Below are 22,739 nucleotides of genomic sequence, written 5' to 3' on the forward strand. Positions count from 1 at the left end.
TTCGTCAGGTCAGCAACTTAACTCAAAGCGGTTACCAGTGAAACAAAAATTCAAACGTCAGAAAAAATTTACACGTGTAGTTACTCCCTCAGTCCCATAATACGAGTCACGCACGCATCCTAGATTCTTAATTTGGTTAGTTAAATATGTATGCTTCTTAACAAAAATACATCATTAGATTCCTTATCGAAAAATCTTTGATATAATTTTTTTGTTATTTAATTTTTATTTAGTTAGTTACATTGACGATATAGGGATACACACGTGCCTCGTATTACGGGACGAAGGGAGTAACAATAATCGGAGACAAAGTTAACGCACAACCTCTTACATTTATTTACTCGGGATACAAGCAACACGCCATTCCTTTTTATTTTCAAAGTATCAACATTTTATCAAGTCAAAAACAATGCTTTGTTTTTTAATTTATATAAACACAAACACCGAATACATGAATATTTATGTCAAACATGTGTAAACATTATTTATACTTGCAAATGTTTTCTGATCTGATTGTTCATACTAGGAATTGGAGGTGAATTATTGGAAAAAATATTGATTTAATACAAAGTTGTACTAAATCCAAGACACTCATTATGGATCGGGGGAGAAAAGTACGGATGAACTCGATCGAAGTGGATCCAATATATTGACTGTTTATTTATCTTTACTATTCTTTAAGCCACAGTTGCGTCCGTCGTAGGTACGTCCTCACACGACCGAGCGAAAAAACCCGGTTCACATCAGCCATCCAACAGAAAAAAGGGAAACTGCCGTGATTCTGCCGCTTAGAAAGAGTACCGATGGAACAAAAAAGAAACTGCAACCACAGACTATCGCCCAAAACAAGCAATCAGGCGCATGTTAATTGGGCAACTACTCAATCGCGTCATGATTTTCAATCGTAGCTAAAATCAATCAATTTAACTAGGCAACTATCAATTAAAAAGATGTTTCCTAATTGTAGCTGGAATCTTAGGCAACTAGCAATCGATGGTTATTTCCTAATCGTTCCCGAATCATTGTCCCCAAATTTTGATCGTTGTAATATTCGTGTCTCTGTTGCAATGGGCACTTAGCTAGTTTCACATTAAAGTAGAGTAGACTTTTATTTTATTTTGACAGACAAAGGTCTAGTTTAGCTCTCTCAATTCTAAAATATATGACGTATAGTTTTTATTGACTCTCAACTTTTAATAAGTTTGATCAAAGTTATAACAAAAAAATCAATATATAAAAAGCTGTATGTCTTATATTTTGTAACGGAATATATTCCAATTCCCAACCAGCTACACGTGGAAGGAAATTCGATCGCAAACCGACAATATAAAAGGCAAAAGGGTTTGTATTGGGCTGGCGTCACATGGAAACGAACCCTTTGCTTTCTTTGCCTTTGTCCTTTGGCATGTGCAAACGCAATCAGTCAGTTGAGTGAGTCGATTTAGGAGTAGTAGTTTGCTTCTCTTCTCACTCACTGGCCCCTTCTCCCAGCGGAGATATACATCTCGGTCGGTCGGTCGGTGATTCGTATGTCGAGATCACAGAAGAGCAGAGCTTCTTGATTATACGCCTTCGTCGTCGCCTTGGCCGGGGTAAGAAACATTTGTCCGATTTCTTTTTCCAAGCTGTACTATCTAGTCTAGTCCCGCCTTCGCCTCGCCGGAGGAGGCGCGGGCCGGCGGTCTCAATGCTGAGCCTTTTTTTCCTCTTTGATTAAATTAATTTGTTGATGCAATGCCTGTTGAGTTGCTGCTTCATCCGCCAATCCAATCCAGCTCCAGCAAGGCCAGAATTGGGCAAGGGATTTCCCCAATTCCACACGCACCTCTTTCTTTGCTTTAGTTAGGGCATTTAAGATTCCCTTTCCACCTTCCTTCCCTGTACAACTGATATGATATCCCTTCTCTCCCCTCCCCTCCCCTCCTATGTGATTTGATTGCAGTAACTAGTGCTTCAGTTTTTCTTAAAATTCTTTTGATGAATTAATTCAGTCTTTTTTAACATCGAGTTCCAGAACCAGGACATCAAAGTCTTTTCCAATTAAAGAGCAAGCAAAACTGAACACTGCATCAATCAAAGTGTATTCCATACAGGCCCTGCTAGTATGCTTGGATGACAGCCTCTGTGGCCAACCACCTTCAAGGTATCTCCCACACTCAGCCACCAGCAATTGACCTCCCACACACTCTGGAGAATCAAAATGCTGCTTCCACAACGAATTCTGCTGGCCTTACTAGAGCTGGAGAGCTCAAACTATCCAATGGGGATATCTACTCCGGCGCGTTGTCAGGGGAAATACCTGAGGGTTCAGGGCGGTACATCTGGTCGGATAGTTGCTGCATGTATGAGGGTGAGTGGAGGAGAGGGATGAGGCATGGCCAAGGAAGGACACTGTGGCCGTCAGGAGCCATCTACCAAGGCGAATACTCTGGGGGCTACATGGATGGTGAAGGAACATATGTTGGATCCTCTTCTTACAAGGGGCGCTGGAAGCTGAACCGTAAGCATGGCCTTGGTCTTCAGACCTTTCCGAATGGAGACATCTTCCAAGGTTCCTGGGTTCAGGGACAGATGGAAGGCCATGGCAGGTATACCTGGGCAAATGGCAACACCTATGTTGGCACCATGAGGAATGGACTCATGTCCGGCAAAGGGATTCTCACGTGGAACAACGGGGACTCATTTCAAGGGAGCTGGTTAGATGGCATGATGCATGGTTATGGATTATATACGTGGGAGGACAGTGGATACTATCTAGGAACCTGGACCAGGGGATTCAAGGATGGTAAAGGCACATTCTATCCAAAATGTTGCAGAGTTCCTGCTGCCCACCAGCTCTACATAAATGATTTAAGGAAGAGAGGTGTGCTACCTGACATCTCAAATATCCTTCGCTCGTCTTCCTTTGACATGACGGAAGGCACAAATCGAGAATCTGCAGGTGCTTTGTCCAGAAGAAACTTGAGTTTTGAGCAGCCTCCCTCGAAGAAGGCATCTTTACAAAGACGCTGGAGTATCGGAGTGGCTATTGAGAAACTCATCGGTCATGAAGCGAGTGCAAGTTCTGAAATACAAAGCTGTGAAAACATGGCTGATTCTAACTTCCCTATACTCGAAAGGGAATACGCACAGGGTGTTCTAATCAGCGAGGTTGTACTGAATAAGAGCTTCTTGGATTCATCCAAAAATGTGAAGCGTCGCCAGAGGAAGATTGTGAGGGATATCAAAAGGCCTGGAGAGACAATAATTAAAGGACACAGGAGCTATGACCTAATGCTCAGTCTGCAGCTTGGAATCAGGTAATGCATAATACAAGGAACCTAATTTCAACTCATTTTAACTTCCTTCAGCTTGTAGTTGACCATTGTATTTCTTTACTTATAAAGATTCGATTTGGTGGTCGTCAATTCACTTAATTGAGGCTATCACCTATACAGCTAGAAAACGAATTTATATCTTGAGAAAATTGTTATTTAACAAAATTTGAGAACATAAGAGAAAAACGCAATTAACCAACTTATGTATAATAATAATAATAATAATAATAATAATAATAATAATAATAATAATAATAATAATAACGTAGCAATGCACGTGCTTTTATCTAGTATATGTAATGTTGTGACATTAGTACATGCACTATCCATTGCCTTTACACCACATGTGGAAGGGCCCAAGTTACCAACATAGCCTACAACACCAACTGTGCATCTAACTTCATTAAGCAAAGTAGTTATGAATTTTCCAAGTCTTAGAAAGATCACTGCTATTGACATTGTGGAGTATAAGGTGCTATTGCGGTAGATAAGGGGAAAGAAAGGTTTCTCATCGGTATAGAAACTGACAATGTGTTTTCTTTTTTGCTCTTGTCTACATTAGAATGTCTTGTTGAATACCAAAATAATTTATTTTCTGGTGATCAGTAAAAGGTTGTTATGTGATTATACTACTCAGGTACACAGTTGGAAAGATCACACCAATTCAGAGGCGTGAAGTGCGAGCTTCCGATTATGGCCCCAGAGCTAGTTTTTGGATGAACTTCCCCAAAGAAGGATCACGACTTACTCCTTCACATCGTGCCATAGATTTTAAATGGAAGGACTACTGTCCAATGGTTTTCAGGTTTGTTACCATTGGCTATCACTTTTCACTTAATAAGAGTATTATCTGGTCGGCCTAGGTTATTCTGTAGATATAGTATAGCCTTGTACTTGGCTTAACAAGTAAAAGTATAAATATAAAGAAACTTGAAAAGTTCAACGTCTTAAGTACTATCATGTTGCTATCTCTGGGAATCTTGTTCTACAACGCTATTGATTGTTTATGAATTATGCATCTATTCCTGTTTAGGTAAGGGTAATAACTCATACAGTTTGGAATTACCTTGTTTGAGCACCCTAGCTGTACTGTTTCCTATTTCATAATATAACAAGACTAATTTGGTGTTTTGTTATAGAAATTTGAGGGAGATGTTCAAGATTGATACAGCAGATTATATGATTTCCATTTGTGGAAGTGATGCACTTAGGGAGCTATCTTCTCCTGGAAAGAGTGGAAGTATTTTTTTCTTATCACAAGACGACCGGTTTATGATCAAGACTCTTCGGAAATCAGAAGTGCAGGTTTTTGTGTCTCTTTGATGAGTTTAGAAAGTTTATTAAGCAGTGTACCATTGAATCATGTTAGTTACAAGATGTATCGGTAACTTGTTATGGTGTGGTAAAGAGACATAGGACCATGACATGGACCCTGGCCTCATTTTTTCCTGAGAGCTGGATCCATGTCTCATCATCTACAAAATCCCAGCAATTGACAAGAATAGGATGTTTTCAACGATCTGGAGTTTTCTTTTTTCATTTTCTTACATGTGCAACATTGATGTTTTCTTGACATGATATTTTCATGTAGGTTCTTTTGCGTATGCTTCCAGAGTATTATCGTCATGTCCACACTTATGAGAACACTCTTGTAACCAAATTTTTTGGTCTCCACAGGGTGAAACCTTCAAGTGGTCAAAAGGTAATGACATTGTAAGCTGTTCTTTGAGCTTCCTAACTATTATTCTGTCATTTTAAAAGTATGAAAATATTTAGAATTTGTATTTATTTTTTACTTTGACCAGTAGTACTACAAATAAAAATATTTAGATTGATCATATCAAATACTACTATTAGATGTTGCATGGAAAGTACTTTGATGTACATTCTTGCTAACATATCACTGTTACACTTGATGGTCAAAGTTATATATACAGTCTAAAGCTTTACATATTTTTTTTAATAAGGGTAGTACTTTTCTTTCATTTCTACAAGGATAATGGTTGATTTGATTTTTATTGTTCATATTTACAGTTCCGGTTTGTAGTGATGGGAAACATGTTCTGCACAGAACTTAGAATTCATCGAAGATTTGATCTGAAAGGTTCATCTTTGGGCCGTTCTACGGACAAAATTGAAATTGATGAGAACACAACACTGAAAGACTTGGACCTGAACTATTCGTTCTATCTTGAGCATTCTTGGAGGGATACTTTGCTTAAGTAAGCATGTTCTCTCAAAGCAGTTTATGCACAACAGACATAAAATGCATTAAGGAGTTCCCTCGTATAGAAAATCATGATTAAAGGGTTCCCTCTTATGATTTGGTTTGTTGGATTACTCGCTGTACTTTCTATGAAATTATGGTGATACAGTCAGTTAGTGCAATATATGAAGAAGGTAACCCCCTCTATTACTTGATAAGTAGGGAAATGTGCCAACTGTCTATTCTTATTGTGTGTAGGCAAATCGAGACCGACAGCGAATTTCTAAGGAACCAGGATATAATGGATTACAGTTTGCTTCTTGGTTTCCATTACCGAGGTCGACAGAACCTAGAAAGAGGAGCATCATGTCATGAAAACATTGTGCCAGATAGACTAACCGTTCTTTCAGAACAAGGTAATTAATTGTCTGGGTGTATATGATGTCCAGTTAATCCTTGGGTCGATAAGATTTCATTTGAGGTAGCAATGTTTTGGTTGCCGATGTTGGTAATATAGATGCTGTGGAAGAGGATTCTGCTTATAACTATCGAGAAGGCCTGGTTTTGGTGCAACGAGGTAGCGACCAAAAGGGTAAAGTCGCCGTTGGCCCTCACATAAGGGGGAGCCGCCTGCGCTCGTCATCTGCTAGTTTTGAGGAAGTAGATCTTTTGCTTCCAGGCACAGCAAGGTAGTTTTTTTTATTCGATCATCATTCGTCATGTATATTAGTAAATTCTCATGGATATGTGATTCCCTGGCCGTCTAGGCTAACAAACAAATGATTGATGATGTCAATTTGTTGTCGAATAAATAGGCTTCAGATCCAGCTAGGGGTGAACATGCCGGCGAGAGCCGAGAAAGAAGATGGCGAAAAATCATTCCGTCAGGTGTATGATGTGGTGCTCTACATAGGGATCATTGATATTCTGCAGGAGTACAACATGAGGAAGAAGATTGAGCATGCATACAAGTCCATCAAGTATGACCCCTTGTCAATATCTGTCGTTGAACCAAAATTCTACTGTGAGCGCTTCCTCAGATTCATCCACACCATCTTTCCACAAAACTCGTAGTTTAGCTAGCCAGCTACAATTCAATTCAATTCAATTCATCATTCTTTCCTTGTGCCGTTCTAGCAATAAAATGTAAAGAAATTCCAAGGAAATGTGTTTACTGAATTGATGTGTGTGAAATACCTAGTGTTGATAAATATCAGATCAGCATCCTGACATGTTTATAATTTGTTGTCGCCACTCTGCGTACTGTATTCGTTTCAGTTCGAATTGTGATTTCTATGATGAAAACCAAATAAGCTTAATTTCGCACATGCAACAGACCATTCATGTATAAGTAGGTGTCATCTCTCAATTAATTTGCAGTACTCAAAGACATCATCAGTTACTCTAGCACAGACTCGATGCCTCATCATTCAGCAATCATATCTATATTCTTACGTCTCGAGCCCTAACCTCTAAGCATCACCCGATTGCTTCAAAGCATCGGAATCTGTTTTCTCCTTTGAAGAGAAAACTATCCACTCACAACTGGCCGAAACCCTCATCATGATCATTTATTCTAATGTATCATGTTATCAGCACTTTCCTGCATCACATTGTGAAATTAGATGACATGTCAACTTTATATGCATCCAGCCAAGGGATTTCACAATTTAAATCATCAACAGAAAATGCATATATGAAGTACCTGTCACAAATCCAAGTTAGTCACCCGTAGCTTCTTAATCCATGCACAACCTGCAAGGCTGCAAATGAAGGGATTTTCAACAATTAGGGAAAATGTCCAATATGGCATGTCTTGGAAATAAACTGGAAGCTACAACTATTCCAAGTATTGCTCCCTAGAAGCTAGCCAAGGCTTTTACTTTACTTTGCTCTTCCTACGACATACAAGCTTAAGCTGGGAAACAATGCTTATCAGTATAGCACTCCTTTTCGTCCAGTTTCTTTCATTGTCGTTGGTGCAAACGCCAAAGCAAAATAATATTCATCCAGTGCTGAGAAGGAACACTATCCTCTTCTCATAGTAACTTGGTTTAGTTAAGCATGCGCATGAGAAAAGTAGCACTGACTCGACCAATATCAGCTTCCTATTGCATAAACCATTTAGGATCTAGGACATAACATATCCCAGCACTACCAACAACATGACCTATGCATCATCAGAAATAGCGATAGTGAGATTCTTAGACAAAATTATTATGAGGTGATCTCATGGGTATATTAAAATAAAGAATTTAAAGAGAAGATAGTTAAGAATAGAGGAATAAATGGACCACGTCATACCAGTCTTCCACAACCGATACACAAAAACTAAAGAAACAGATGGTTTTACCAACTTAGATAGTAAAGTATAATGAAGTTCCCAATACCGACTTGTCAACTAAAATAAACAAGAGGCAACTCAAGTTGCTATGAACAAGAGATTGACTTCAGTGGCAAGTGAAATGCTGCATATCGACTATGTATAAGCCCACCCGTGCAGGTTCTCATTGCTATATACAGTTGATGGACGTCATGTAGACATCAGAAGAAACTTTCAATCTACGAGAGGGTGCCACATATCCCATAGATAATGCTCCGAACAGAGATGCACCACGCTTTCAAGTACACATTGATTTCTACAAGGCCTACAAATGAAGAATGCAGATTGGCGAACTCAGCTGATTTTGTGCCTGAGCTCATTCGTCAGAGAAAGAGGCAACCCATTTTTTTTGACAAACTATTTTTACAAAATACAATTATGTTTTACATGAAGAAGGAAATAAACATGGCAAGGGAAAGAGACAACCACAGACCGTACTATCATTTACCTGGCTGTTACTTGCCACCTGAGAACTGTGATAGGCCACAAAAATCTAGTTCCTAGAAAGGCAACAACTGCAAGAGTAAAATTTTGATATTCATTACAATGGCCAGAATTGGCATGATGGAATTAATCGAAAGTACACATAATACCGGAGTGAACGTCGGACTTAAGCCAGAGCGGGTCTCTTCATAGTTGATATCCCCCATAGAACTTGAAAGGTCAGTCCCCTGCATTGAACAGAAATAGATAAATATTTGATGCAACATGACCAAAAGGACATAAATATTGTACGGAAGCACTTCATAGATCAATAATTCATAAATTGGAGCTAGGGTACCCACTTGGGACATGTTAGGAGGAGCCTCCAAGTCCTGCACGTCATAAATGTTAGGACATTGACTGCAATAAGAGGCACTAACACTGCACAGCATGAGATGAGATAATTGCAAAAGGTTGCAATATGTACACAAGCAATTTTAGTAATCAGCTACAGTTCTATGACGTGGACATAAACTATACCTGATGACGTGATGCAGGCAATAACTACCTAAAACTTTATAGAATAATGCACTCTATTACTGCAGCAACTTATAATATGCATAGCATAAACTTATTCCAATAGTTGCTCCCCAGAGAGACAAGGATTCTTGGGAAAGTCCCAGGACAGCAGAGAAACTTATATGATCGCTGCCCATTGCAAATAAATGTTGTACATGATGGCTTCAAATGGCAGTAGTTAACAATTAACATGTGGCATATATTCAAATTTGCATTGTTAAACTGGATATCTTGATACCTCGACCACAAGAAATAAAATAGCGAGATCACCTGAAACATGGCATTTTCAGATTGAGCAGAAGCATTTAACACAGCATACTGCACTGCAGGTTGTTCCAAGTGCACTTTCTGCTTCTTCCGCAGACCTTTTTCAATGTAATTTACTGGATGGCCTTTACTTTTTTTATCTTTCTTCTTTACTATTCTTGCTGGTGTGCTGCATGACTTGTCCAGGACATTTTCTGATCCGGTACCATTTGTGATAGAAGACAAGGACATCTTAAGATTGTGAACATCAGGCTGTGTCACAGATGTGCCAATGCTCTGTTTCTGTAGGATTTCTTCAACTTTCTCACTAAGTTCTCCCCAAAATTGGTCTAGTACTCTGTAGGACTCCTCACATTCAGATGCCCGGGCAACAAGCCTAACATACTTCGGGCACATGTGCTGATAGCGGTTAGAAATTTCCTCTGATCGCTCTGCTTGCACTGTTTGACCTAGAACCTCCGGTGAGGTTAAGCACCTTGCATATTTGGTCCAGCGCCTCATGATGTATCTATCTGGTATATACTTTATATCCATAGTATCTAGAATTTTCAGCGCATGGCTACACAAGAAGCCAATCGTCTCAAACTTCCTACATGAGCATGAAACTGTCTGCTCCATTGAGCTCCCATAAACTGTATATTGCTTCTCTTTTTCAACAATCGAGACAATATACTCTCGACAGGGACCACCTTCATCACGATTCACAATGTAAGCTGACTGGAACTCCTCGTATTCTTCTTGGAAAAGCTGAAAGATCATACTGGTATAGACCTCAGAAGCTTGTGTCAGCATAGGGGCTCTAATTTTTAGGCAAGGTAACTTCAACCTTGAACTATACTCAAACTCCAATTCTTTGTACCGCCTGTCCTTGATCACTTTCTGAAGATGCCTCAGGAACAAAACAATATCAACCTCGGCTCTCAAATGATCCCGCACATCAGAATTCAGGCGTTCATTCAATCTTGTGCTCATGCCAGCTGAGAAGATCCCTTTTGCATAGGGTCTAGCCCACTTTTCTTTCTCTTGAAATAACTTGTGCAACCATACGTTGTCACGAAGGTCATACTTATTGATCATAGCTTCCCAAGAAGCAAGAAATTCTGCCTCCTCGTCATAATTGTTGATGCATGCTTTGAACTCCTTGATAAAATCGCAGTGACCTTTCGCGAGCCGATTTACGTTCCTGGTTGCAGCATGCTTTACGTGCCACGCACATATAGCATGACTTGTACAAGGCATCGCTAACGAAACGGCCTTTGTGATAACCGTGTCTTGATGTGAAAAGAAAGTCTTTGGCGCTTGTCCAGACATTGCATGCAGGAAGGTCTGGAACAGCCACTGGAAAGATTCGCAAGTCTCGTCATACATGAGCGCCAGTCCAAAAATAACAGGCTCGCCGAAACTGTTGCAGCCAACAAAGGAGGCGAAATGACGGAGGCTGATACAGTTCCTAGAGAGAACATCAAAGGCGACAACATCACCGAAGTGACTATAGTCGATAACCATCCTGGCGTCAGCCCAGAAAACATTAGCCACTTTATCCTCAACATCCAGCTGCACAGCGTGGTGGAACGAGGGGTCGGCAAGAGACTGTCGCCGTAAGTAATTCAGGAGAGCGGCAGCCTCTCCATACTTGATCTCCCACTGCCTCCGGGTCCGAAGGGGCAATGCGGTGGCATCATCGTCGGTGCTTTGAGTAGAAAAGGAAGAAGAATGTAGTGAAAAACCCGGAGATGGAAGAAGAGCAGCAGGCTGAGGAGGGAAGAGGAAGAGTGGATGGTTGTGGCGAGGCTGGAAGGCGTAGACCTGGAAACCGTGCTCGGTGCGGCGGAGGATGAGGTGGGCGTTGCAGCCGGTCCTCCTGGAGCTGGTGCTGGAGCTTGGTGGCGTGATGGAGATGTGGGAGGTGCGGTTGTTGAAGCCCTCGAGGGAGCAGGCGAACTTGCAGGAGGTAACCTCGCCGGTCTTCTTGCTCTTGTTGGTGTACCGCCTGCGGACACTGAAACCGGCCTTGGAGGCGTAGCGGCGGTAGAAATCGTAGGCGTGTTGCTCCGACGAGAACTCCATGTCCATCCGCGGCGTGCAATCCTCCTCCCCCGCCGCCGCATTTGGTTTTGGTATTGGTGGTGGCGCAAGGGATTTAGGGTTTGGTGGGGAGGACTGGAGAGTGGCTGAGGCTGAGTCGGAGGAGGAGGGGAGAGGTTTTGGTGAAAGGTTGGTCGGAGTTGGATCAGGTTGTCCGGAGGCGGAGGCGGAGGCGGAGGGGGAGCTCATCGCCGGCGCCTCGCTTCCGTTCTGAGGACAGAGGAGCTTTGGGAATTCTGTGAGGGAAGGAGGGAGGCGCCTTCGCGCAACGAAGACGTATTCCTTCCTTCCTGCTGCCTACTACTCCACACTAATCAAGTGCATTCTGAATGTTCTTGGAAATCTCCATCGTGTATTGAGTGTTAAGCTTATGTATTTGTTTTCTGAAACTCGCGCTCGGAAGATAAATGTCCAAAAGGATGCAAACGTTCTCTAAGCTAACCAACCAAAAAAGCTAAAAACAAACAAGACGATACGAAAGTGGAAAGCGAAAATCTTTCGGCTACTCCATGCAGAGGGGGACAAGCATGTTGTGATAGACTCTTTAAGACCTTAGCGTCGAACATCTTTCGTTGATCAATCTTAAGAAGAACCTTCTCACCGATTGCAATTTGGTCGTGTCCATCAACAACTCAAGGATTTGATGGTTAATTGTACCTCCAATCCACGAGGATCACAACACAAGTTTAACATCCTATGTGTTTTATTTCAGGCGGATTATGTTTTTAGTGATAGGCGGCAACGAACCGTAGACAATAAACGTCAGCTGGTTGCTTTGACAATCTCAAGGCGCTCGGTGACTCCGATTTTTCATAGACATGCGTTTACAATGTAATTGATGGTTTTACAGAAAAGACAAAAACGTTGCGCATACTTTGACCGTCTTGCCAGGGTCCTATGGAATCTAAAGTATAAGGAAAAGCAATGTACTCTCTCCCTCCAACAAAGGATGTCTCAACTTTGATTAAATTTGAATGCATCTATATACACTAAGTCACATCTAGAATCCAAATTTTGACAAACTTGAGTCATCTTTTGTTGGACGGAGGGAGTATAGAAATTTCCCAAGTTTCGGTTCTCTGATAAAAAAGAGTCTTGGTGAAAGGACAATGCATTGAAACTATACAAATTCTTTCTGAAAATGCACCGGTGTCTACCCTAGCCAGGGTCAGGCATTTAGGGCATGTTTGGTTTGCTATCAAAACATACCACGCCAATTTTTTGGTCATTAACCAAAATTTGGTGTTTGTTTGGATGGTGACCAAATATTTGGCTGTCAATGTCCCATAGCCAACTTTAATTTAATTTTTTAGTCAAAATTGAACAACTCATGGGTTAGTAAAACCATAACCAACTATTTGGCTAGTCAAATTTTTGGTAGGGCAATTTTGGGTTCAAACCAAATACCCCTTAGGCCTTGAGGGGTAAACCTGCTTCCAACTTTTGGGTTCAATCCTAAATCATCCTTCTTTCCTCCCGGCAAACATATAAGATACTACAGTAGTACAAATGGAAACAATTGGTCAAACAAACGCAACATTTGACCCAACAAAAAACTAGCGACGAGTGAGTGCTCCGTCGTGCATGTGCTAATTACCGTCCTAATTAATCACAGCAACTTAAGGGAGGGGTAAAACTTTGTCTTGTCTAGAGAGACGAGTATATTAATGCTGCACTCCACTTGAGACCTCTTGTTCATCAAACTTGTTTGCCTATCCACTCAGGCGACCGGCGGCTGAAACCCTGTGCATGATCATTGCCTCTGCAGCCTGAATCGCTTCTGGGGTCCCACTGATCACCACTTCCCTGCATCACACTCTTCAGATTATTCACCACTTCTCTTTCTGCATATGCACCATGGACAAACACAAAGATGCAAAACCACATACCTGTCACAAGTATCCGCTATGAAATCACCCTTGGCTGAAATCCTGATACATGCACCGCTAACCTGAAACCCCAAGGAACTTCCAACAATCAGGCAAAAAAATCCATCCAACCAGCCAGGCTATCCAGAAACATTCCAACAGTTAGCTAATGCCCAACATCTGGGAAAGTGTCTACTTTACTGTTTGTGGCGCATCTTTGGACATACATACCTGAGTGATCTCGTTTATGCTCCTCCCAGCACGACCAATAACAGCGCCTATATGCTCATCAGCAATAGCAATAGTGAGATACTCTTGGCCATCATTCTTATCAGGTGACCTCACGGGTGTATTTGGCTGAAGAAATTCAAGAAAAGATAGTTGAGATTTTACGACAGACTTATACCATTGCTTAACTGAACATCAACAATAAATGGTAATCTTGATCATTATTTTTGTATCTAGTATGAAACAATTAATAGCGGGAGAAATTTGTTGAAGAAATTCAAGAAAAAATGTTTAAGATTTCACAATAGGCCTATACCATTGGTTAACTGAACACAAACGATAATCTCGAAAATTTAATTTACATCCAGTACGAAACAATAGGATCATGATGTTTACCAAATCATAATCTATATGAAGCATGTATGAATCAGATTAACAGTTTAGTCTGAAGACCACAATTTCGTTCTTCCTTTGAAAAAAATCTCCCACGTTTATTCTCCAGAAATATAACAGCCTTTACATGCTAGTACCTCCGTCCTGAAATAAGTGACGTGGATTTGTATAGATTCTTATATAAATCCACATCACTTATTTCAGGACGAAGGGAGTATAATATTTTTCTAAATCAGAAAGTACACTTAGACTAGGGCTGGACATCTCTTATACCTTTTCCTTTTGGCATTTCTTAGCTTTGATTTGGAATCAAGATTCTAGTGTATTACCATCAAGTTTATGACGGAATACAACATATAAAGAGTGTCATTTCTTTCTTATAGTAACTATCTCACACTCTCCTAACCTCTCATCTTTTCTCTTTACCACTTTATTTAGAACACTTACTAAATGGACATGCATGGCATGGTAAATACTAAGAAGCTCCATAAAGATGGACCAACCATGCGTGAAATGGAGTGAGATCCCCTGACTTAAACGTCAGTGACTGCAATGTGGACCCGGGCCCACCTGTCAGTGACTGCAAAGTCACTTACGTTAGGTCAGAGGATCCGTGTCCGCATGAAATAGGTAAGCCAGATTAAGGGCGAACCAGAACATGTACACGTGTACTTTGACAACAATGTCTTACCTTGTTTTGGTATCTTCCAACATGTTCATCCGACCCAACATTCTCATACTCAACAGGTGAAGCAGGATAACGTGAAAAAACAATGCCTGTATATTTGAGAAGCTGATTAGTTACTGGAAAACGTGATGCGAAAGCAACGAACTAGCAGCTCGGTGCTAGAAAATCATATGAGTAATCCAGCATATCAATACACAAGGAACGATAGAAATAGTAGGAAGCAACATCTTTATCAAGTTCAATCTTAGTAAAGCCTGTGACGGACACTACATGAAAAATACCCCTAGGCAAACAAAATGCGGATATGAGGAGGAATTCAAACCAAATTGAGTAGCAGGCAGTAAATAAACAAGGAAAACAGATATTCGCTAACTTCAAGTGCTAAACGTTACAGACATACGTGCAATTGGAATTGAGTAGAGAACGTCCTCCAGCAACTTGGATAGTATCAAAAATATTGCACGAAGCTGATTGTCCAAGGATCCTGTGATTGTAACCAGTCTATCATGCAAACCATAAGAGTTGTCCTGGGGTGAAATCTTAATTCCAGCACTTGCCTTTTGAGTTATTGCCCTAAATGATATACAAAGAGAGATTGAACATACTTTCAGTGTCTGAAAATAGCAAATAAAAAGAATAATTCCCTAAAAAAAAGAATAAGAAATGTGATGAGAATGCTGGTGTGAGGGTAGAGTACTAGAGTAGATTTTGGACTCATGGAATGCTAAATGCACTAGGTTAGGCACGCCGAGCACGATCCAAAACAAGAGATCAAGCGGAACTGTGCACGTGATGCCTCTGTTTATATATGTTCTTCACATATACAGACAGAGTTGAAACACAAGATTTAACAACAGCACTGTTGGAATAAATTGCAACGTGAAAACTAGAAAGATCCCTGAGGATGGAAATCATGAGTTTATTTGAGCTTGTTTTCATTACAAAAAACGTAGATAGAAAAGGGTCGCATTTTCTGTCGTACGGTGAAGATATGTCTCATTACAAATACCTCAAATAAAGCGCATGAGAAAAGGAAAGGAAAGCATATATATTATATACTTGAGTGTTGCTCCTCCTTTGCCAATCAGCGCACCACAACAGACGCTAGGAACCACAAGTGCAATTGTAGCTTTTGAGTCAATGACTTGGTCACCCTAAGTAGACAGAGCACATTTGTGAAGCAGGTGAAATAATGCATGAATAACATGCAAAGTAAATGAGAATGCAATTAATCCTGAGAGACCTGATAGACAAGCCTTTCGAGAATGAGCTCCATGGCATCCATGAGTTGATTGAAGAGGCCAGAGACAAGGACGACTCTGCTGGTCGTTCCAGGAAAGAGCTGGTCATGACGTGAGATGTTGATCCGAGCCCCCGATTGGGATTCCATGGACTTGACGATGGATCCAGCCTTCCCGATGATGCATCCGGCCTCCATGTGAGAGACCAGGAACATGACGTGCTTCTTCTTGCCGCCATCTGAGCCTGCAAGTGCAAGTGCCAAGAGGATGGAATTAAAGAAACGGAATGATTGATTGAAGTAAAACCCTTGCAAAACCCTCTTCCTGCTCCTGCTCCTGCTCCGGCTCCGCCGTGTCTCTACTATACTGAGCAAGAAAGAGAGGGGATCGAGAGGGAGAGAATGCAAGATGGACACGAGAGCGGAGGGGATCGATCATCTGATCTCGTTCTTCTTGTTGCACACGAAAGAAAGAAAGAAAGAAATATATGCAAGATGGATGGATCCGAGGGGGGAGTTCCGGCCATGGATGATAGAGAGCAAAAAAAAAAGGTAGCAAATGCGAGGCGATGATACCTTGGTGGTGGTGGTGGTGGTCTTCGTCGTCGGAGGCGGTGGTGGAAGGGGAATCCATGAGGAGAGGAGGAGGAGGAGGAGGAGCAGTGGCAAGCCAGGAAGGGAGAAGGTACACTGCCATGCCTGAGCCTGAGCGACCTGCCCTCCCTTCTTTTTGCCTTTTTTTTCTTTCACTCCCGCCGGCTGGACCCCGCTGCTCAGCAACACATGATCCAGACTCTTCTTCTTATTCTTTTTTTTTGTTGTTGTTACAGAAAAGAAAGAAGGCCCCACCCTCCGGTCAGGTACCTTTTCTTTCTCACAAAGAAGGCACACACATATTTCGACCAATGATTTGAGAGTTAAGTGATACAAAAATTATTTTATTAAATTCATATTTCAAAAACACATATTATTGGTCTAATCGTTAGTTAAAATTCGACCTCAAAATGCCGTGGGTGCCATTCTTTGTAAAATAGAAGAACTATGTATGTACTGTATGCTCCACAATCAAAACACCGCCCAAAAGATTCTTTCATTCTTGATGATGAGGGCTTGATCCATCAACAACATATAAGGATCAAGGAGGAAACTCATCTATCAACAAATCACAAAACGCACTAGCTCCTATATACTGTAATAAAGAAACAGCAGTCACCATCCATCAGATTCTGAATTTCTTCAGTTTACAAGGCTACCAGCTTCGTCTGCTCTCTCAACAAAGACAACAACAGCTTCCTCCTCCCTTCCTCAATTCAAACCAAAATCGCTATCTACAGACACCAGCAGATCCTACAAAAACAACTACTAGCTAGCTTAACATCATGCCTCCTCCTTCCACGGCCCCAGGATCAGCTTGTACTATGTTTTGGGAGTCAGCTTGTACGATGTTTTGGGCAGGATCAGCTTGTATGATGTTTTGGGCAGGATCAGCTTGTACGATGTTTTGGGAAGGATCAGCTTCTACGATGTTTTGGGGATCAGCTTGTGCCATCTTTCCAGGATCAGCTTGTGAGATGTTTTCTGGGATCAGCTTGTGCAGGGTGGATGTACCCTGGAACACAGTTGTCCGCGCACCCTTGAGGTGTTCCAGCAGCTGTGTCACGACATTTTTATTTATTCACAACCGGTTTCATTTCATTTTCTTCACAGTGACAATTAATGATAAAAGATTAACTCAACACCAACCTCATCTCGGCTTATCTTTGAGAATCCAAACCGCTGTGTCCAGATGGACACCGCTTCATCTGCAGCTGGTAGCACAAAGTATTTCACCTTCAGAGATGCCAACAGTCGCTCTATGCACCCAAACAGAGCTTGGAAATACCCCTGCTCAGTTCCCAAACCACAGGGGCAAACATGCATCAATAGTAGCCTTGGTTAAATTCAAAATAAACAGTATGTAGGTAGCTAAATTACTAGCACTTTCGTACCACATATCTCAACACAAAAAGAATAAGTCAACTTACAAAGCCTTGGTTATCCCTGCTTGTGGCAACCAGGGGTAGCTCAGCAGCTTCACGACCCATGATACGGAAAAGACCTGCAGAAACTACAGTGTTGCTGCATCAACAGAATCCAAATTAGAGTTGCACAGCCAATTGGTTGACAATGTTTGTTTTTCAAGAAGAAAAAAGTTTACCCAACGGTTAATACTGCACAATACATTCCTGTGTAATCTTGGTCCCTTACACTCCTCCTGGAAATAAAAGCATATGCAACTTAGATGTCTTATGCCCAGAATACATGTAAATGAGATATGCATTAGTCCATACCCATAAACCATGGCTGGAATAAGGTCTCGCCCAGTTGTAGTTTGGATAATGGGATCAAATGATTCCTGCAAAAGTGCCAATGGTAGATTAAGAAACTAACACTACCACTAATTATACAATATGAAACCACAGAAACTCACATGGAAAATCGCAACTGCTTTGGAGAGCACCAATTTACTATCTTCTGAACTTTTGTCCCTCAAAACTCTCCATCTAACATCAAGGTCGCCATCCTCATTTAAACCTTTGTCTTCACGCTTCTTCTTTATAAGATCAGCATCCATGGCAGGAACAGGTTCTGCCCCACCGCTAAGTAGGTCTTTCATTGTCTCACTAATCCTCACACAGTCACTGGAACAATACCATGCTCCCTCTGGCAATGCCTGCAGCAGTCAACCATTAATATAGTTCTTTGCTCATGATACAAACTTATCCAGATATCTCAGGCTAGGAAGATCACCGTCAAATCCGCCATGCTGTGTTCTTTCAGGCATCCAACATGATATTCCCTCCCGCACTAGACAAATAGCAACATATGATTGACAGATTATCACAAAAGAAGATAACACAATACAACAGCATAATAACACAATACAGATAGATTATATAAGCGCATCAATATCAGCATCGCTACAGTTTATGTGACTGGCGAACATACTTGGTCACAGAGCAGCACAGTTCGGGCACTAAATTTCTTTTTGCCAAAATCATGGAGCCTGCAAAAAAAAATTGCTCATTGGAGCATCAGATAGTCAAATGGACACCAGTCAAAGAACACAACGACAACTTAAATCCTAGATCATATTAGTGGTGCACGAGGATTACTATTAACTAAGTTCTTTAACATTAGAAAGAACAAATTAATGAAGTTATGATGAATGCAGAAGTGTTTAATGGATTGGTATTGACCAAGGAGATGAAATAATCAGTATGAAGCCTCCTTAGCTCCAGCAGTCTATACTGCATAACAAGTTTTCGATGCTAAGCTTAACAAAGTTTCTGTGTTGGGTAGTCTCATATGGTAGACTGGCACTGTATGTGCTGTATGGGGAAGATAATGAAACAGAGTAGATGTATATGCCAGCGAACATACAAGGGAGATGGATGGACACTTACTTGCATAATGCACATCCACCAAATCCAGTCTCAGGTGTTGTAGCAATACGTATGGATCGTGTAAATATTTGTTCCATGGAATCAATTCCGTCAATCCTCCCAGCAGCTATTGCATTGTGGTTATATGCCAAAGAACTTTCTCTCTGTTGCCTAGTCTCACAATACCGGCAACACCAAGTTCCTTTCGGTACAGCAGTCAAGTCAACACATTCTGCAATAGATAAGTAAAGACAGGCGGTGATGAGAACCCAGAAAGAAACAATGCAACATCAGGGCACCAAAAGGCAGTATCATAAGGCAACCAAACAGTAAGAACATGAACCCTCTCTTCGGAGTTTACAATTCAAAGCAGGCATAGTGTTGAAACACTAAATCTTGCAGACAGGCATTCTGACACTCTAAATTGCTGCTTATACATGGTAAACCAGCCATTCCTCCAGCAAACTAATATCCGAGCAGTCGCATATCCAAAGAGAACGGAAGGTGGCTTAACTGAGCAACATATTGTATTGGCTAGGCATAAATGCATAATGTCTTTACCTCTGTGGAAAGCTCTTGGACAGGTGTCACAAAGGAGAAGCTCACCACCATCTGAACATATGCTGCATAAGTCATCACTTTGTCTGTCTGACGTTTTTCGACCTCTTGAAAGTGAAACTGACAGTTCGTGTAGAGAGACACCATTCGACATGTATATGTTGTGGTAACTGCAATAATATTAGCAAAAGGAATGAGAGTTTGAACAGTGCTCCAACTGAACACATTACAAGAATACAAACTCACGGTTTGCGTCGAGCAGCTCGGCCAGCATGACCTTCAAACTGTGAAGGACTGACCTGTCCATTCAGCATAACAAAGTTTCTGGTCAAGTACAGGGCTAAACATAGAACGAAAACGTCCAGGCTAACTTCTTGAATGAATTGCTTTATGTATCTAATAGAAGAGACTGTAATTTACCACTGTATTGCAGCAATGACAGTGGATTCCGGGTTCCTTTATGTAGCCATCCAGCAACCTCTAGAAAGTTGACAGTAACATGTTAATAAACAATAATATTGTGCAGGCTGCAACAAGAAGTTTTGTAGACAGAAAACAAGAGATAAACCTTTCCCCCAACATAGTAGCCCACATCGGTGCCCTCTGGTAAAATGCCACTCAAGAAAACCAACTTATGCAATCCATGGTCCCTGCAGCAAGAACGGAGAGCAACAAATTGTGATAAAACTCAGGGAGAAAAAAGCTTAAGTTATAATCAACAAAACCTACTTTCTTGTAAGCCTTCCTGCGCTTGTACTCTTCGCTCCTGGGGAGAAATTTTTAGGCACCCTAGCTGATGAAGTCGGACTCCTTGCAATTTTTGGTGACCTAAACAACAAAAGGAAGACAAGGAACCACAATTCAAAGAGATTAATATCAACAGTATAAACAATGCTCTATAAGAAGAAGAAAAACTGGAACAACCGCGTAGCCAAATATGATATTACAAACATTACCTTGTACTATTCCGAGCTCCCTTGGATTCAAGACATGGATCACATAACAAACCAAATTTCCCAGTGCGAAGAGTTCTGAATGAATCTGAAAGGTAAAAAATTGATCAAAACTGCTGTAGAAATAACATTGGTCAAAATTAGAGCACCAAATGAAACAAAACTTGGTGTGGATTAGAGGAAAAACAACTCACTTTTGCAAACTTGGCATCTCAATGTCCTCTTCTGAGGCATTGGGCCTATTGCACTCTGTATTACAGATTCTAATGTATCTAAGGTAGCACCTGCGCACGCCCTCATTATACCATGCAGATTATTTCCGCTTTCCAGGAAAATATAATCAGATGGGCGTTTTTTACAACTCCCAGCATGCACCTCAAAATAGAAAGGTGAAACAACCTGCAACACATGGTGGGTTGGTTGGATTTGGAATGGAAAATTATATTGTTGCAGAAGAGAGGGGGGGGGGGGGGGGGGGGGCTCACATTCTGGCCTTTACATGAAGTGCAAGAACACAATATGCCAGTGTCTTTAATCACTCCACGAAGTACTGCTCGCTGAAACAAAAGCAGGATCAAAATGAAAGTAATTTCACCGAGAATTAGATTTAACTTTGGAGGTACCCACTACAACATTCTATTTCTTCTCATCAGTAAAATGTACGAGTTGCCTGAATTACTCCATATCGAATTCAAAGGAACCAGTATCTTAAGTCGAGCATACGAATTAAGAGGAACAAGGCAGGCATTATTACCTTCCCTTTCTTCATGATGTACTTGACAGGCTGACCCTCGAGCGTACCGGTTGCAAACAGTTCCTTTAGGTTCTTGGGGATTTTAGTCAATTTGATCTTGTTGCGCTTGGGCAGCTTAAGCTCTGTGTTCTTGTTGCTGCTGCTTGGGGAATGTGAAGGGGAGCTGCTAGCAGTGGTGGTGCCTGATAGGTCGGCATCCAGCTGGTCGTCGTCAGACGAAGCAACCGGCGCCTTGTCCTTGAGCAACAGTGACCTAGTGAAGCGGCGGGGCGTCGTAACTGCTACTCCTGAGGGCTCCTCCGCCTCTGCCTCCGGTTTGGGATTGGGATTGAGTTTGAGTTTGGGTTTGGAGTGGTTGGTGGTGGCAGGGGAGGAGGGCTTGATCATGGAGCGCGTGATCCGCCTGGGCGGCGTCTCTGGCGGGATGAAGAAGGCGTGGTGATCCTCCTCCTGCTGCTGCTGCTGCTGCTGCTGCTGTTGGGGCGGCTGCTCATTTCTGTCGGGGTCAGCAAGCAAAGCGAGCACTGGAGGAGCCTCCTCATCGGCGGCAGCGGCGGGGGGATCCGGCGGGAGCACGGGCGGATCCGGCGGGAGTAGGCTTGGATCCGGTGGGAGAGCGGCGGCGGGAGCCGGGCGGCGTGAGCGCTTGGAGGGCTTGCTGGGGTTGGAAACAGGGGCGGGAGAGGAAGAGGAAGAGGAGGAGCGCGTGCGGCCGAGGGAGGGGGCGAGCGCGGCTTGGGAGGCGATGGCGAAGGCGAACTCGCGCTTCAGCCCCACGCGGACGCCGGAGCGCAGCACGAAATCGTCCATGGCCGGAGGGAGCTTGCCTAGCCTAGCTACCAAGGGGGAGGGCTAGGGCAACCAAATCCCCCAAGGAAGACGAAGGAAGCCGATAGACATGGGATGGTGAATTTTGAATTCTGCTTTGGAAAATTTGATCGGAGGATGTGGCTTTTGCTTTTCTGATGGATCGGAATTGGAAGTGCCAGCTAAAACAGTAACTGCTCTACGCTCTTCTTTTTGTCCATTTCACAGTTAATAATTTCCTTTTTTTCTTATTGTGAATTGCCATTTTCTCTCTCAAGTATGGACACCCACTAACTGCCCCTTCCGCTTCTTTTCCGCCACGTCACTTCATTCGATGTATATATATATGGCAGCCACACGGTAACTCTTCACTCCTTACGGTTTTTTTTTCTTAGCTCGAGCGTCCATTTCACAACTAGCCGTTTTTCCTTTCTTTTCGACAATTATCATCGTTTTCAAATCTCAAACTTCTCCACCTCCGAAAGTAAGTGACGTACAAGTCCATGCACCGTTTAGTAAGGTATCCACCAAATATAACCTTCCTCATCGCCTCTCCTTTGTCACC

At 42.0% G+C, this 22,739-nt stretch overlaps 4 protein-coding genes across 14 annotated transcripts; 1 reads left to right on the forward strand and 3 right to left on the reverse strand.

Moving 5' to 3' along the window:
* The first annotated feature begins 1,383 nt into the window (after positions 1 to 1,383).
* Positions 1,384 to 6,761, forward strand: LOC100834366 (phosphatidylinositol 4-phosphate 5-kinase 9). Its single transcript, XM_003560229.4, has 9 exons — positions 1,384 to 1,592; positions 2,015 to 3,299; positions 3,955 to 4,122; positions 4,457 to 4,622; positions 4,909 to 5,019; positions 5,352 to 5,539; positions 5,782 to 5,939; positions 6,041 to 6,212; positions 6,339 to 6,761. The coding sequence occupies exons 2-9, from the start codon at positions 2,113 to 2,115 to the stop codon at positions 6,595 to 6,597; spliced, it is 2,409 nt and encodes an 802-aa protein (XP_003560277.1). The 5' UTR covers positions 1,384 to 1,592; positions 2,015 to 2,112; the 3' UTR covers positions 6,598 to 6,761.
* A 102-nt stretch (positions 6,762 to 6,863) lies between these two features.
* On the reverse strand, positions 6,864 to 11,542 carry LOC100834666 (protein FAR1-RELATED SEQUENCE 9). 10 transcript variants are annotated; one of them, XM_024461084.1, is made up of 7 exons: positions 9,179 to 11,541; positions 8,692 to 8,721; positions 8,500 to 8,577; positions 8,355 to 8,406; positions 8,019 to 8,171; positions 7,229 to 7,286; positions 6,864 to 7,126 (listed from the first exon to the last, which is right to left on the reverse strand). In XM_024461084.1, exons 1-4 carry the CDS (start codon positions 11,447 to 11,449, stop codon positions 8,362 to 8,364), a joined length of 2,424 nt encoding a protein of 807 aa, XP_024316852.1. In that variant the 5' UTR covers positions 11,450 to 11,541; the 3' UTR covers positions 6,864 to 7,126; positions 7,229 to 7,286; positions 8,019 to 8,171; positions 8,355 to 8,361. The 10 variants fall into 10 exon arrangements, with proteins under 10 accessions (XP_024316852.1, XP_024316858.1, XP_024316849.1 ...); XM_024461090.1 differs by having other exon boundaries at positions 8,355 to 8,421; XM_024461081.1 differs by lacking the exon at positions 8,019 to 8,171.
* A 1,159-nt stretch (positions 11,543 to 12,701) lies between these two features.
* Positions 12,702 to 16,586, reverse strand: LOC100827556 (protein BTR1). Its single transcript, XM_003563158.3, has 8 exons — positions 16,254 to 16,586; positions 15,681 to 15,922; positions 15,497 to 15,591; positions 14,838 to 15,010; positions 14,441 to 14,526; positions 13,360 to 13,485; positions 13,150 to 13,211; positions 12,702 to 13,066 (listed from the first exon to the last, which is right to left on the reverse strand). The coding sequence occupies exons 1-8, from the start codon at positions 16,372 to 16,374 to the stop codon at positions 12,973 to 12,975; spliced, it is 999 nt and encodes a 332-aa protein (XP_003563206.2). The 5' UTR covers positions 16,375 to 16,586; the 3' UTR covers positions 12,702 to 12,972.
* Positions 16,587 to 16,744: 158 nt separating this feature from the next.
* LOC100835479 lies at positions 16,745 to 22,387 on the reverse strand. Of its 2 annotated transcripts, XM_014897550.2 has the most exons (18): positions 21,368 to 22,380; positions 21,099 to 21,170; positions 20,808 to 21,012; positions 20,617 to 20,701; positions 20,390 to 20,488; positions 20,229 to 20,310; positions 20,081 to 20,140; positions 19,907 to 19,959; positions 19,664 to 19,830; positions 19,124 to 19,334; positions 18,666 to 18,723; positions 18,468 to 18,524; positions 18,148 to 18,390; positions 18,008 to 18,072; positions 17,875 to 17,931; positions 17,702 to 17,795; positions 17,421 to 17,561; positions 16,745 to 17,328 (listed from the first exon to the last, which is right to left on the reverse strand). In XM_014897550.2, the coding sequence occupies exons 1-18, from the start codon at positions 22,175 to 22,177 to the stop codon at positions 17,044 to 17,046; spliced, it is 2,844 nt and encodes a 947-aa protein (XP_014753036.1). In that variant the 5' UTR covers positions 22,178 to 22,380; the 3' UTR covers positions 16,745 to 17,043. The 2 variants fall into 2 exon arrangements, with proteins under 2 accessions (XP_014753036.1, XP_014753038.1); XM_014897552.2 differs by lacking the exon at positions 16,745 to 17,328 and having other exon boundaries at positions 17,702 to 17,775; positions 21,368 to 22,387.
* Between the last annotated feature and the right edge of the window lie 352 nt (positions 22,388 to 22,739).

This window comes from Brachypodium distachyon, chromosome 1 (assembly GCF_000005505.3).
Source record: "Brachypodium distachyon strain Bd21 chromosome 1, Brachypodium_distachyon_v3.0, whole genome shotgun sequence".
NCBI lineage: Eukaryota > Viridiplantae > Streptophyta > Magnoliopsida > Poales > Poaceae > Brachypodium > Brachypodium distachyon.

Coding starts and splice junctions, on each gene's coding strand:
- LOC100834366 (XM_003560229.4), top strand. CDS start 2,113: ATGACAGCCTCTGTGGCCAACCACCTTCAAGGTATCTCCCACACTCAG. Junction 4,623..4,908: donor TTCGGAAATCAGAAGTGCAG/GTTTTTGTGTCT, acceptor ATTTTCATGTAG/GTTCTTTTGCGTATGCTTCC. Junction 5,540..5,781: donor TGGAGGGATACTTTGCTTAA/GTAAGCATGTTC, acceptor TATTGTGTGTAG/GCAAATCGAGACCGACAGCG.
- LOC100834666 (XM_024461081.1), bottom strand. CDS start 11,449: ATGAGCTCCCCCTCCGCCTCCGCCTCCGCCTCCGGACAACCTGATCCA. Junction 8,578..8,691: donor CTCCTCCTAACATGTCCCAA/GTGGGTACCCTA, acceptor TGTTCAATGCAG/GGGACTGACCTTTCAAGTTC. Junction 8,407..8,499: donor TAAGTCCGACGTTCACTCCG/GTATTATGTGTA, acceptor TTGCCTTTCTAG/GAACTAGATTTTTGTGGCCT.
- LOC100827556 (XM_003563158.3), bottom strand. CDS start 16,374: ATGGCAGTGTACCTTCTCCCTTCCTGGCTTGCCACTGCTCCTCCTCCT. Junction 15,923..16,253: donor CCACCACCACCACCACCAAG/GTATCATCGCCT, acceptor TTGCACTTGCAG/GCTCAGATGGCGGCAAGAAG. Junction 13,486..14,440: donor TTGGAAGATACCAAAACAAG/GTAAGACATTGT, acceptor GAATTTCTTCAG/CCAAATACACCCGTGAGGTC.
- LOC100835479 (XM_014897550.2), bottom strand. CDS start 22,177: ATGGACGATTTCGTGCTGCGCTCCGGCGTCCGCGTGGGGCTGAAGCGC. Junction 18,073..18,147: donor AAGCAGTTGCGATTTTCCAT/GTGAGTTTCTGT, acceptor GCACTTTTGCAG/GAATCATTTGATCCCATTAT. Junction 17,329..17,420: donor CAAAGATAAGCCGAGATGAG/GTTGGTGTTGAG, acceptor GTCGTGACACAG/CTGCTGGAACACCTCAAGGG.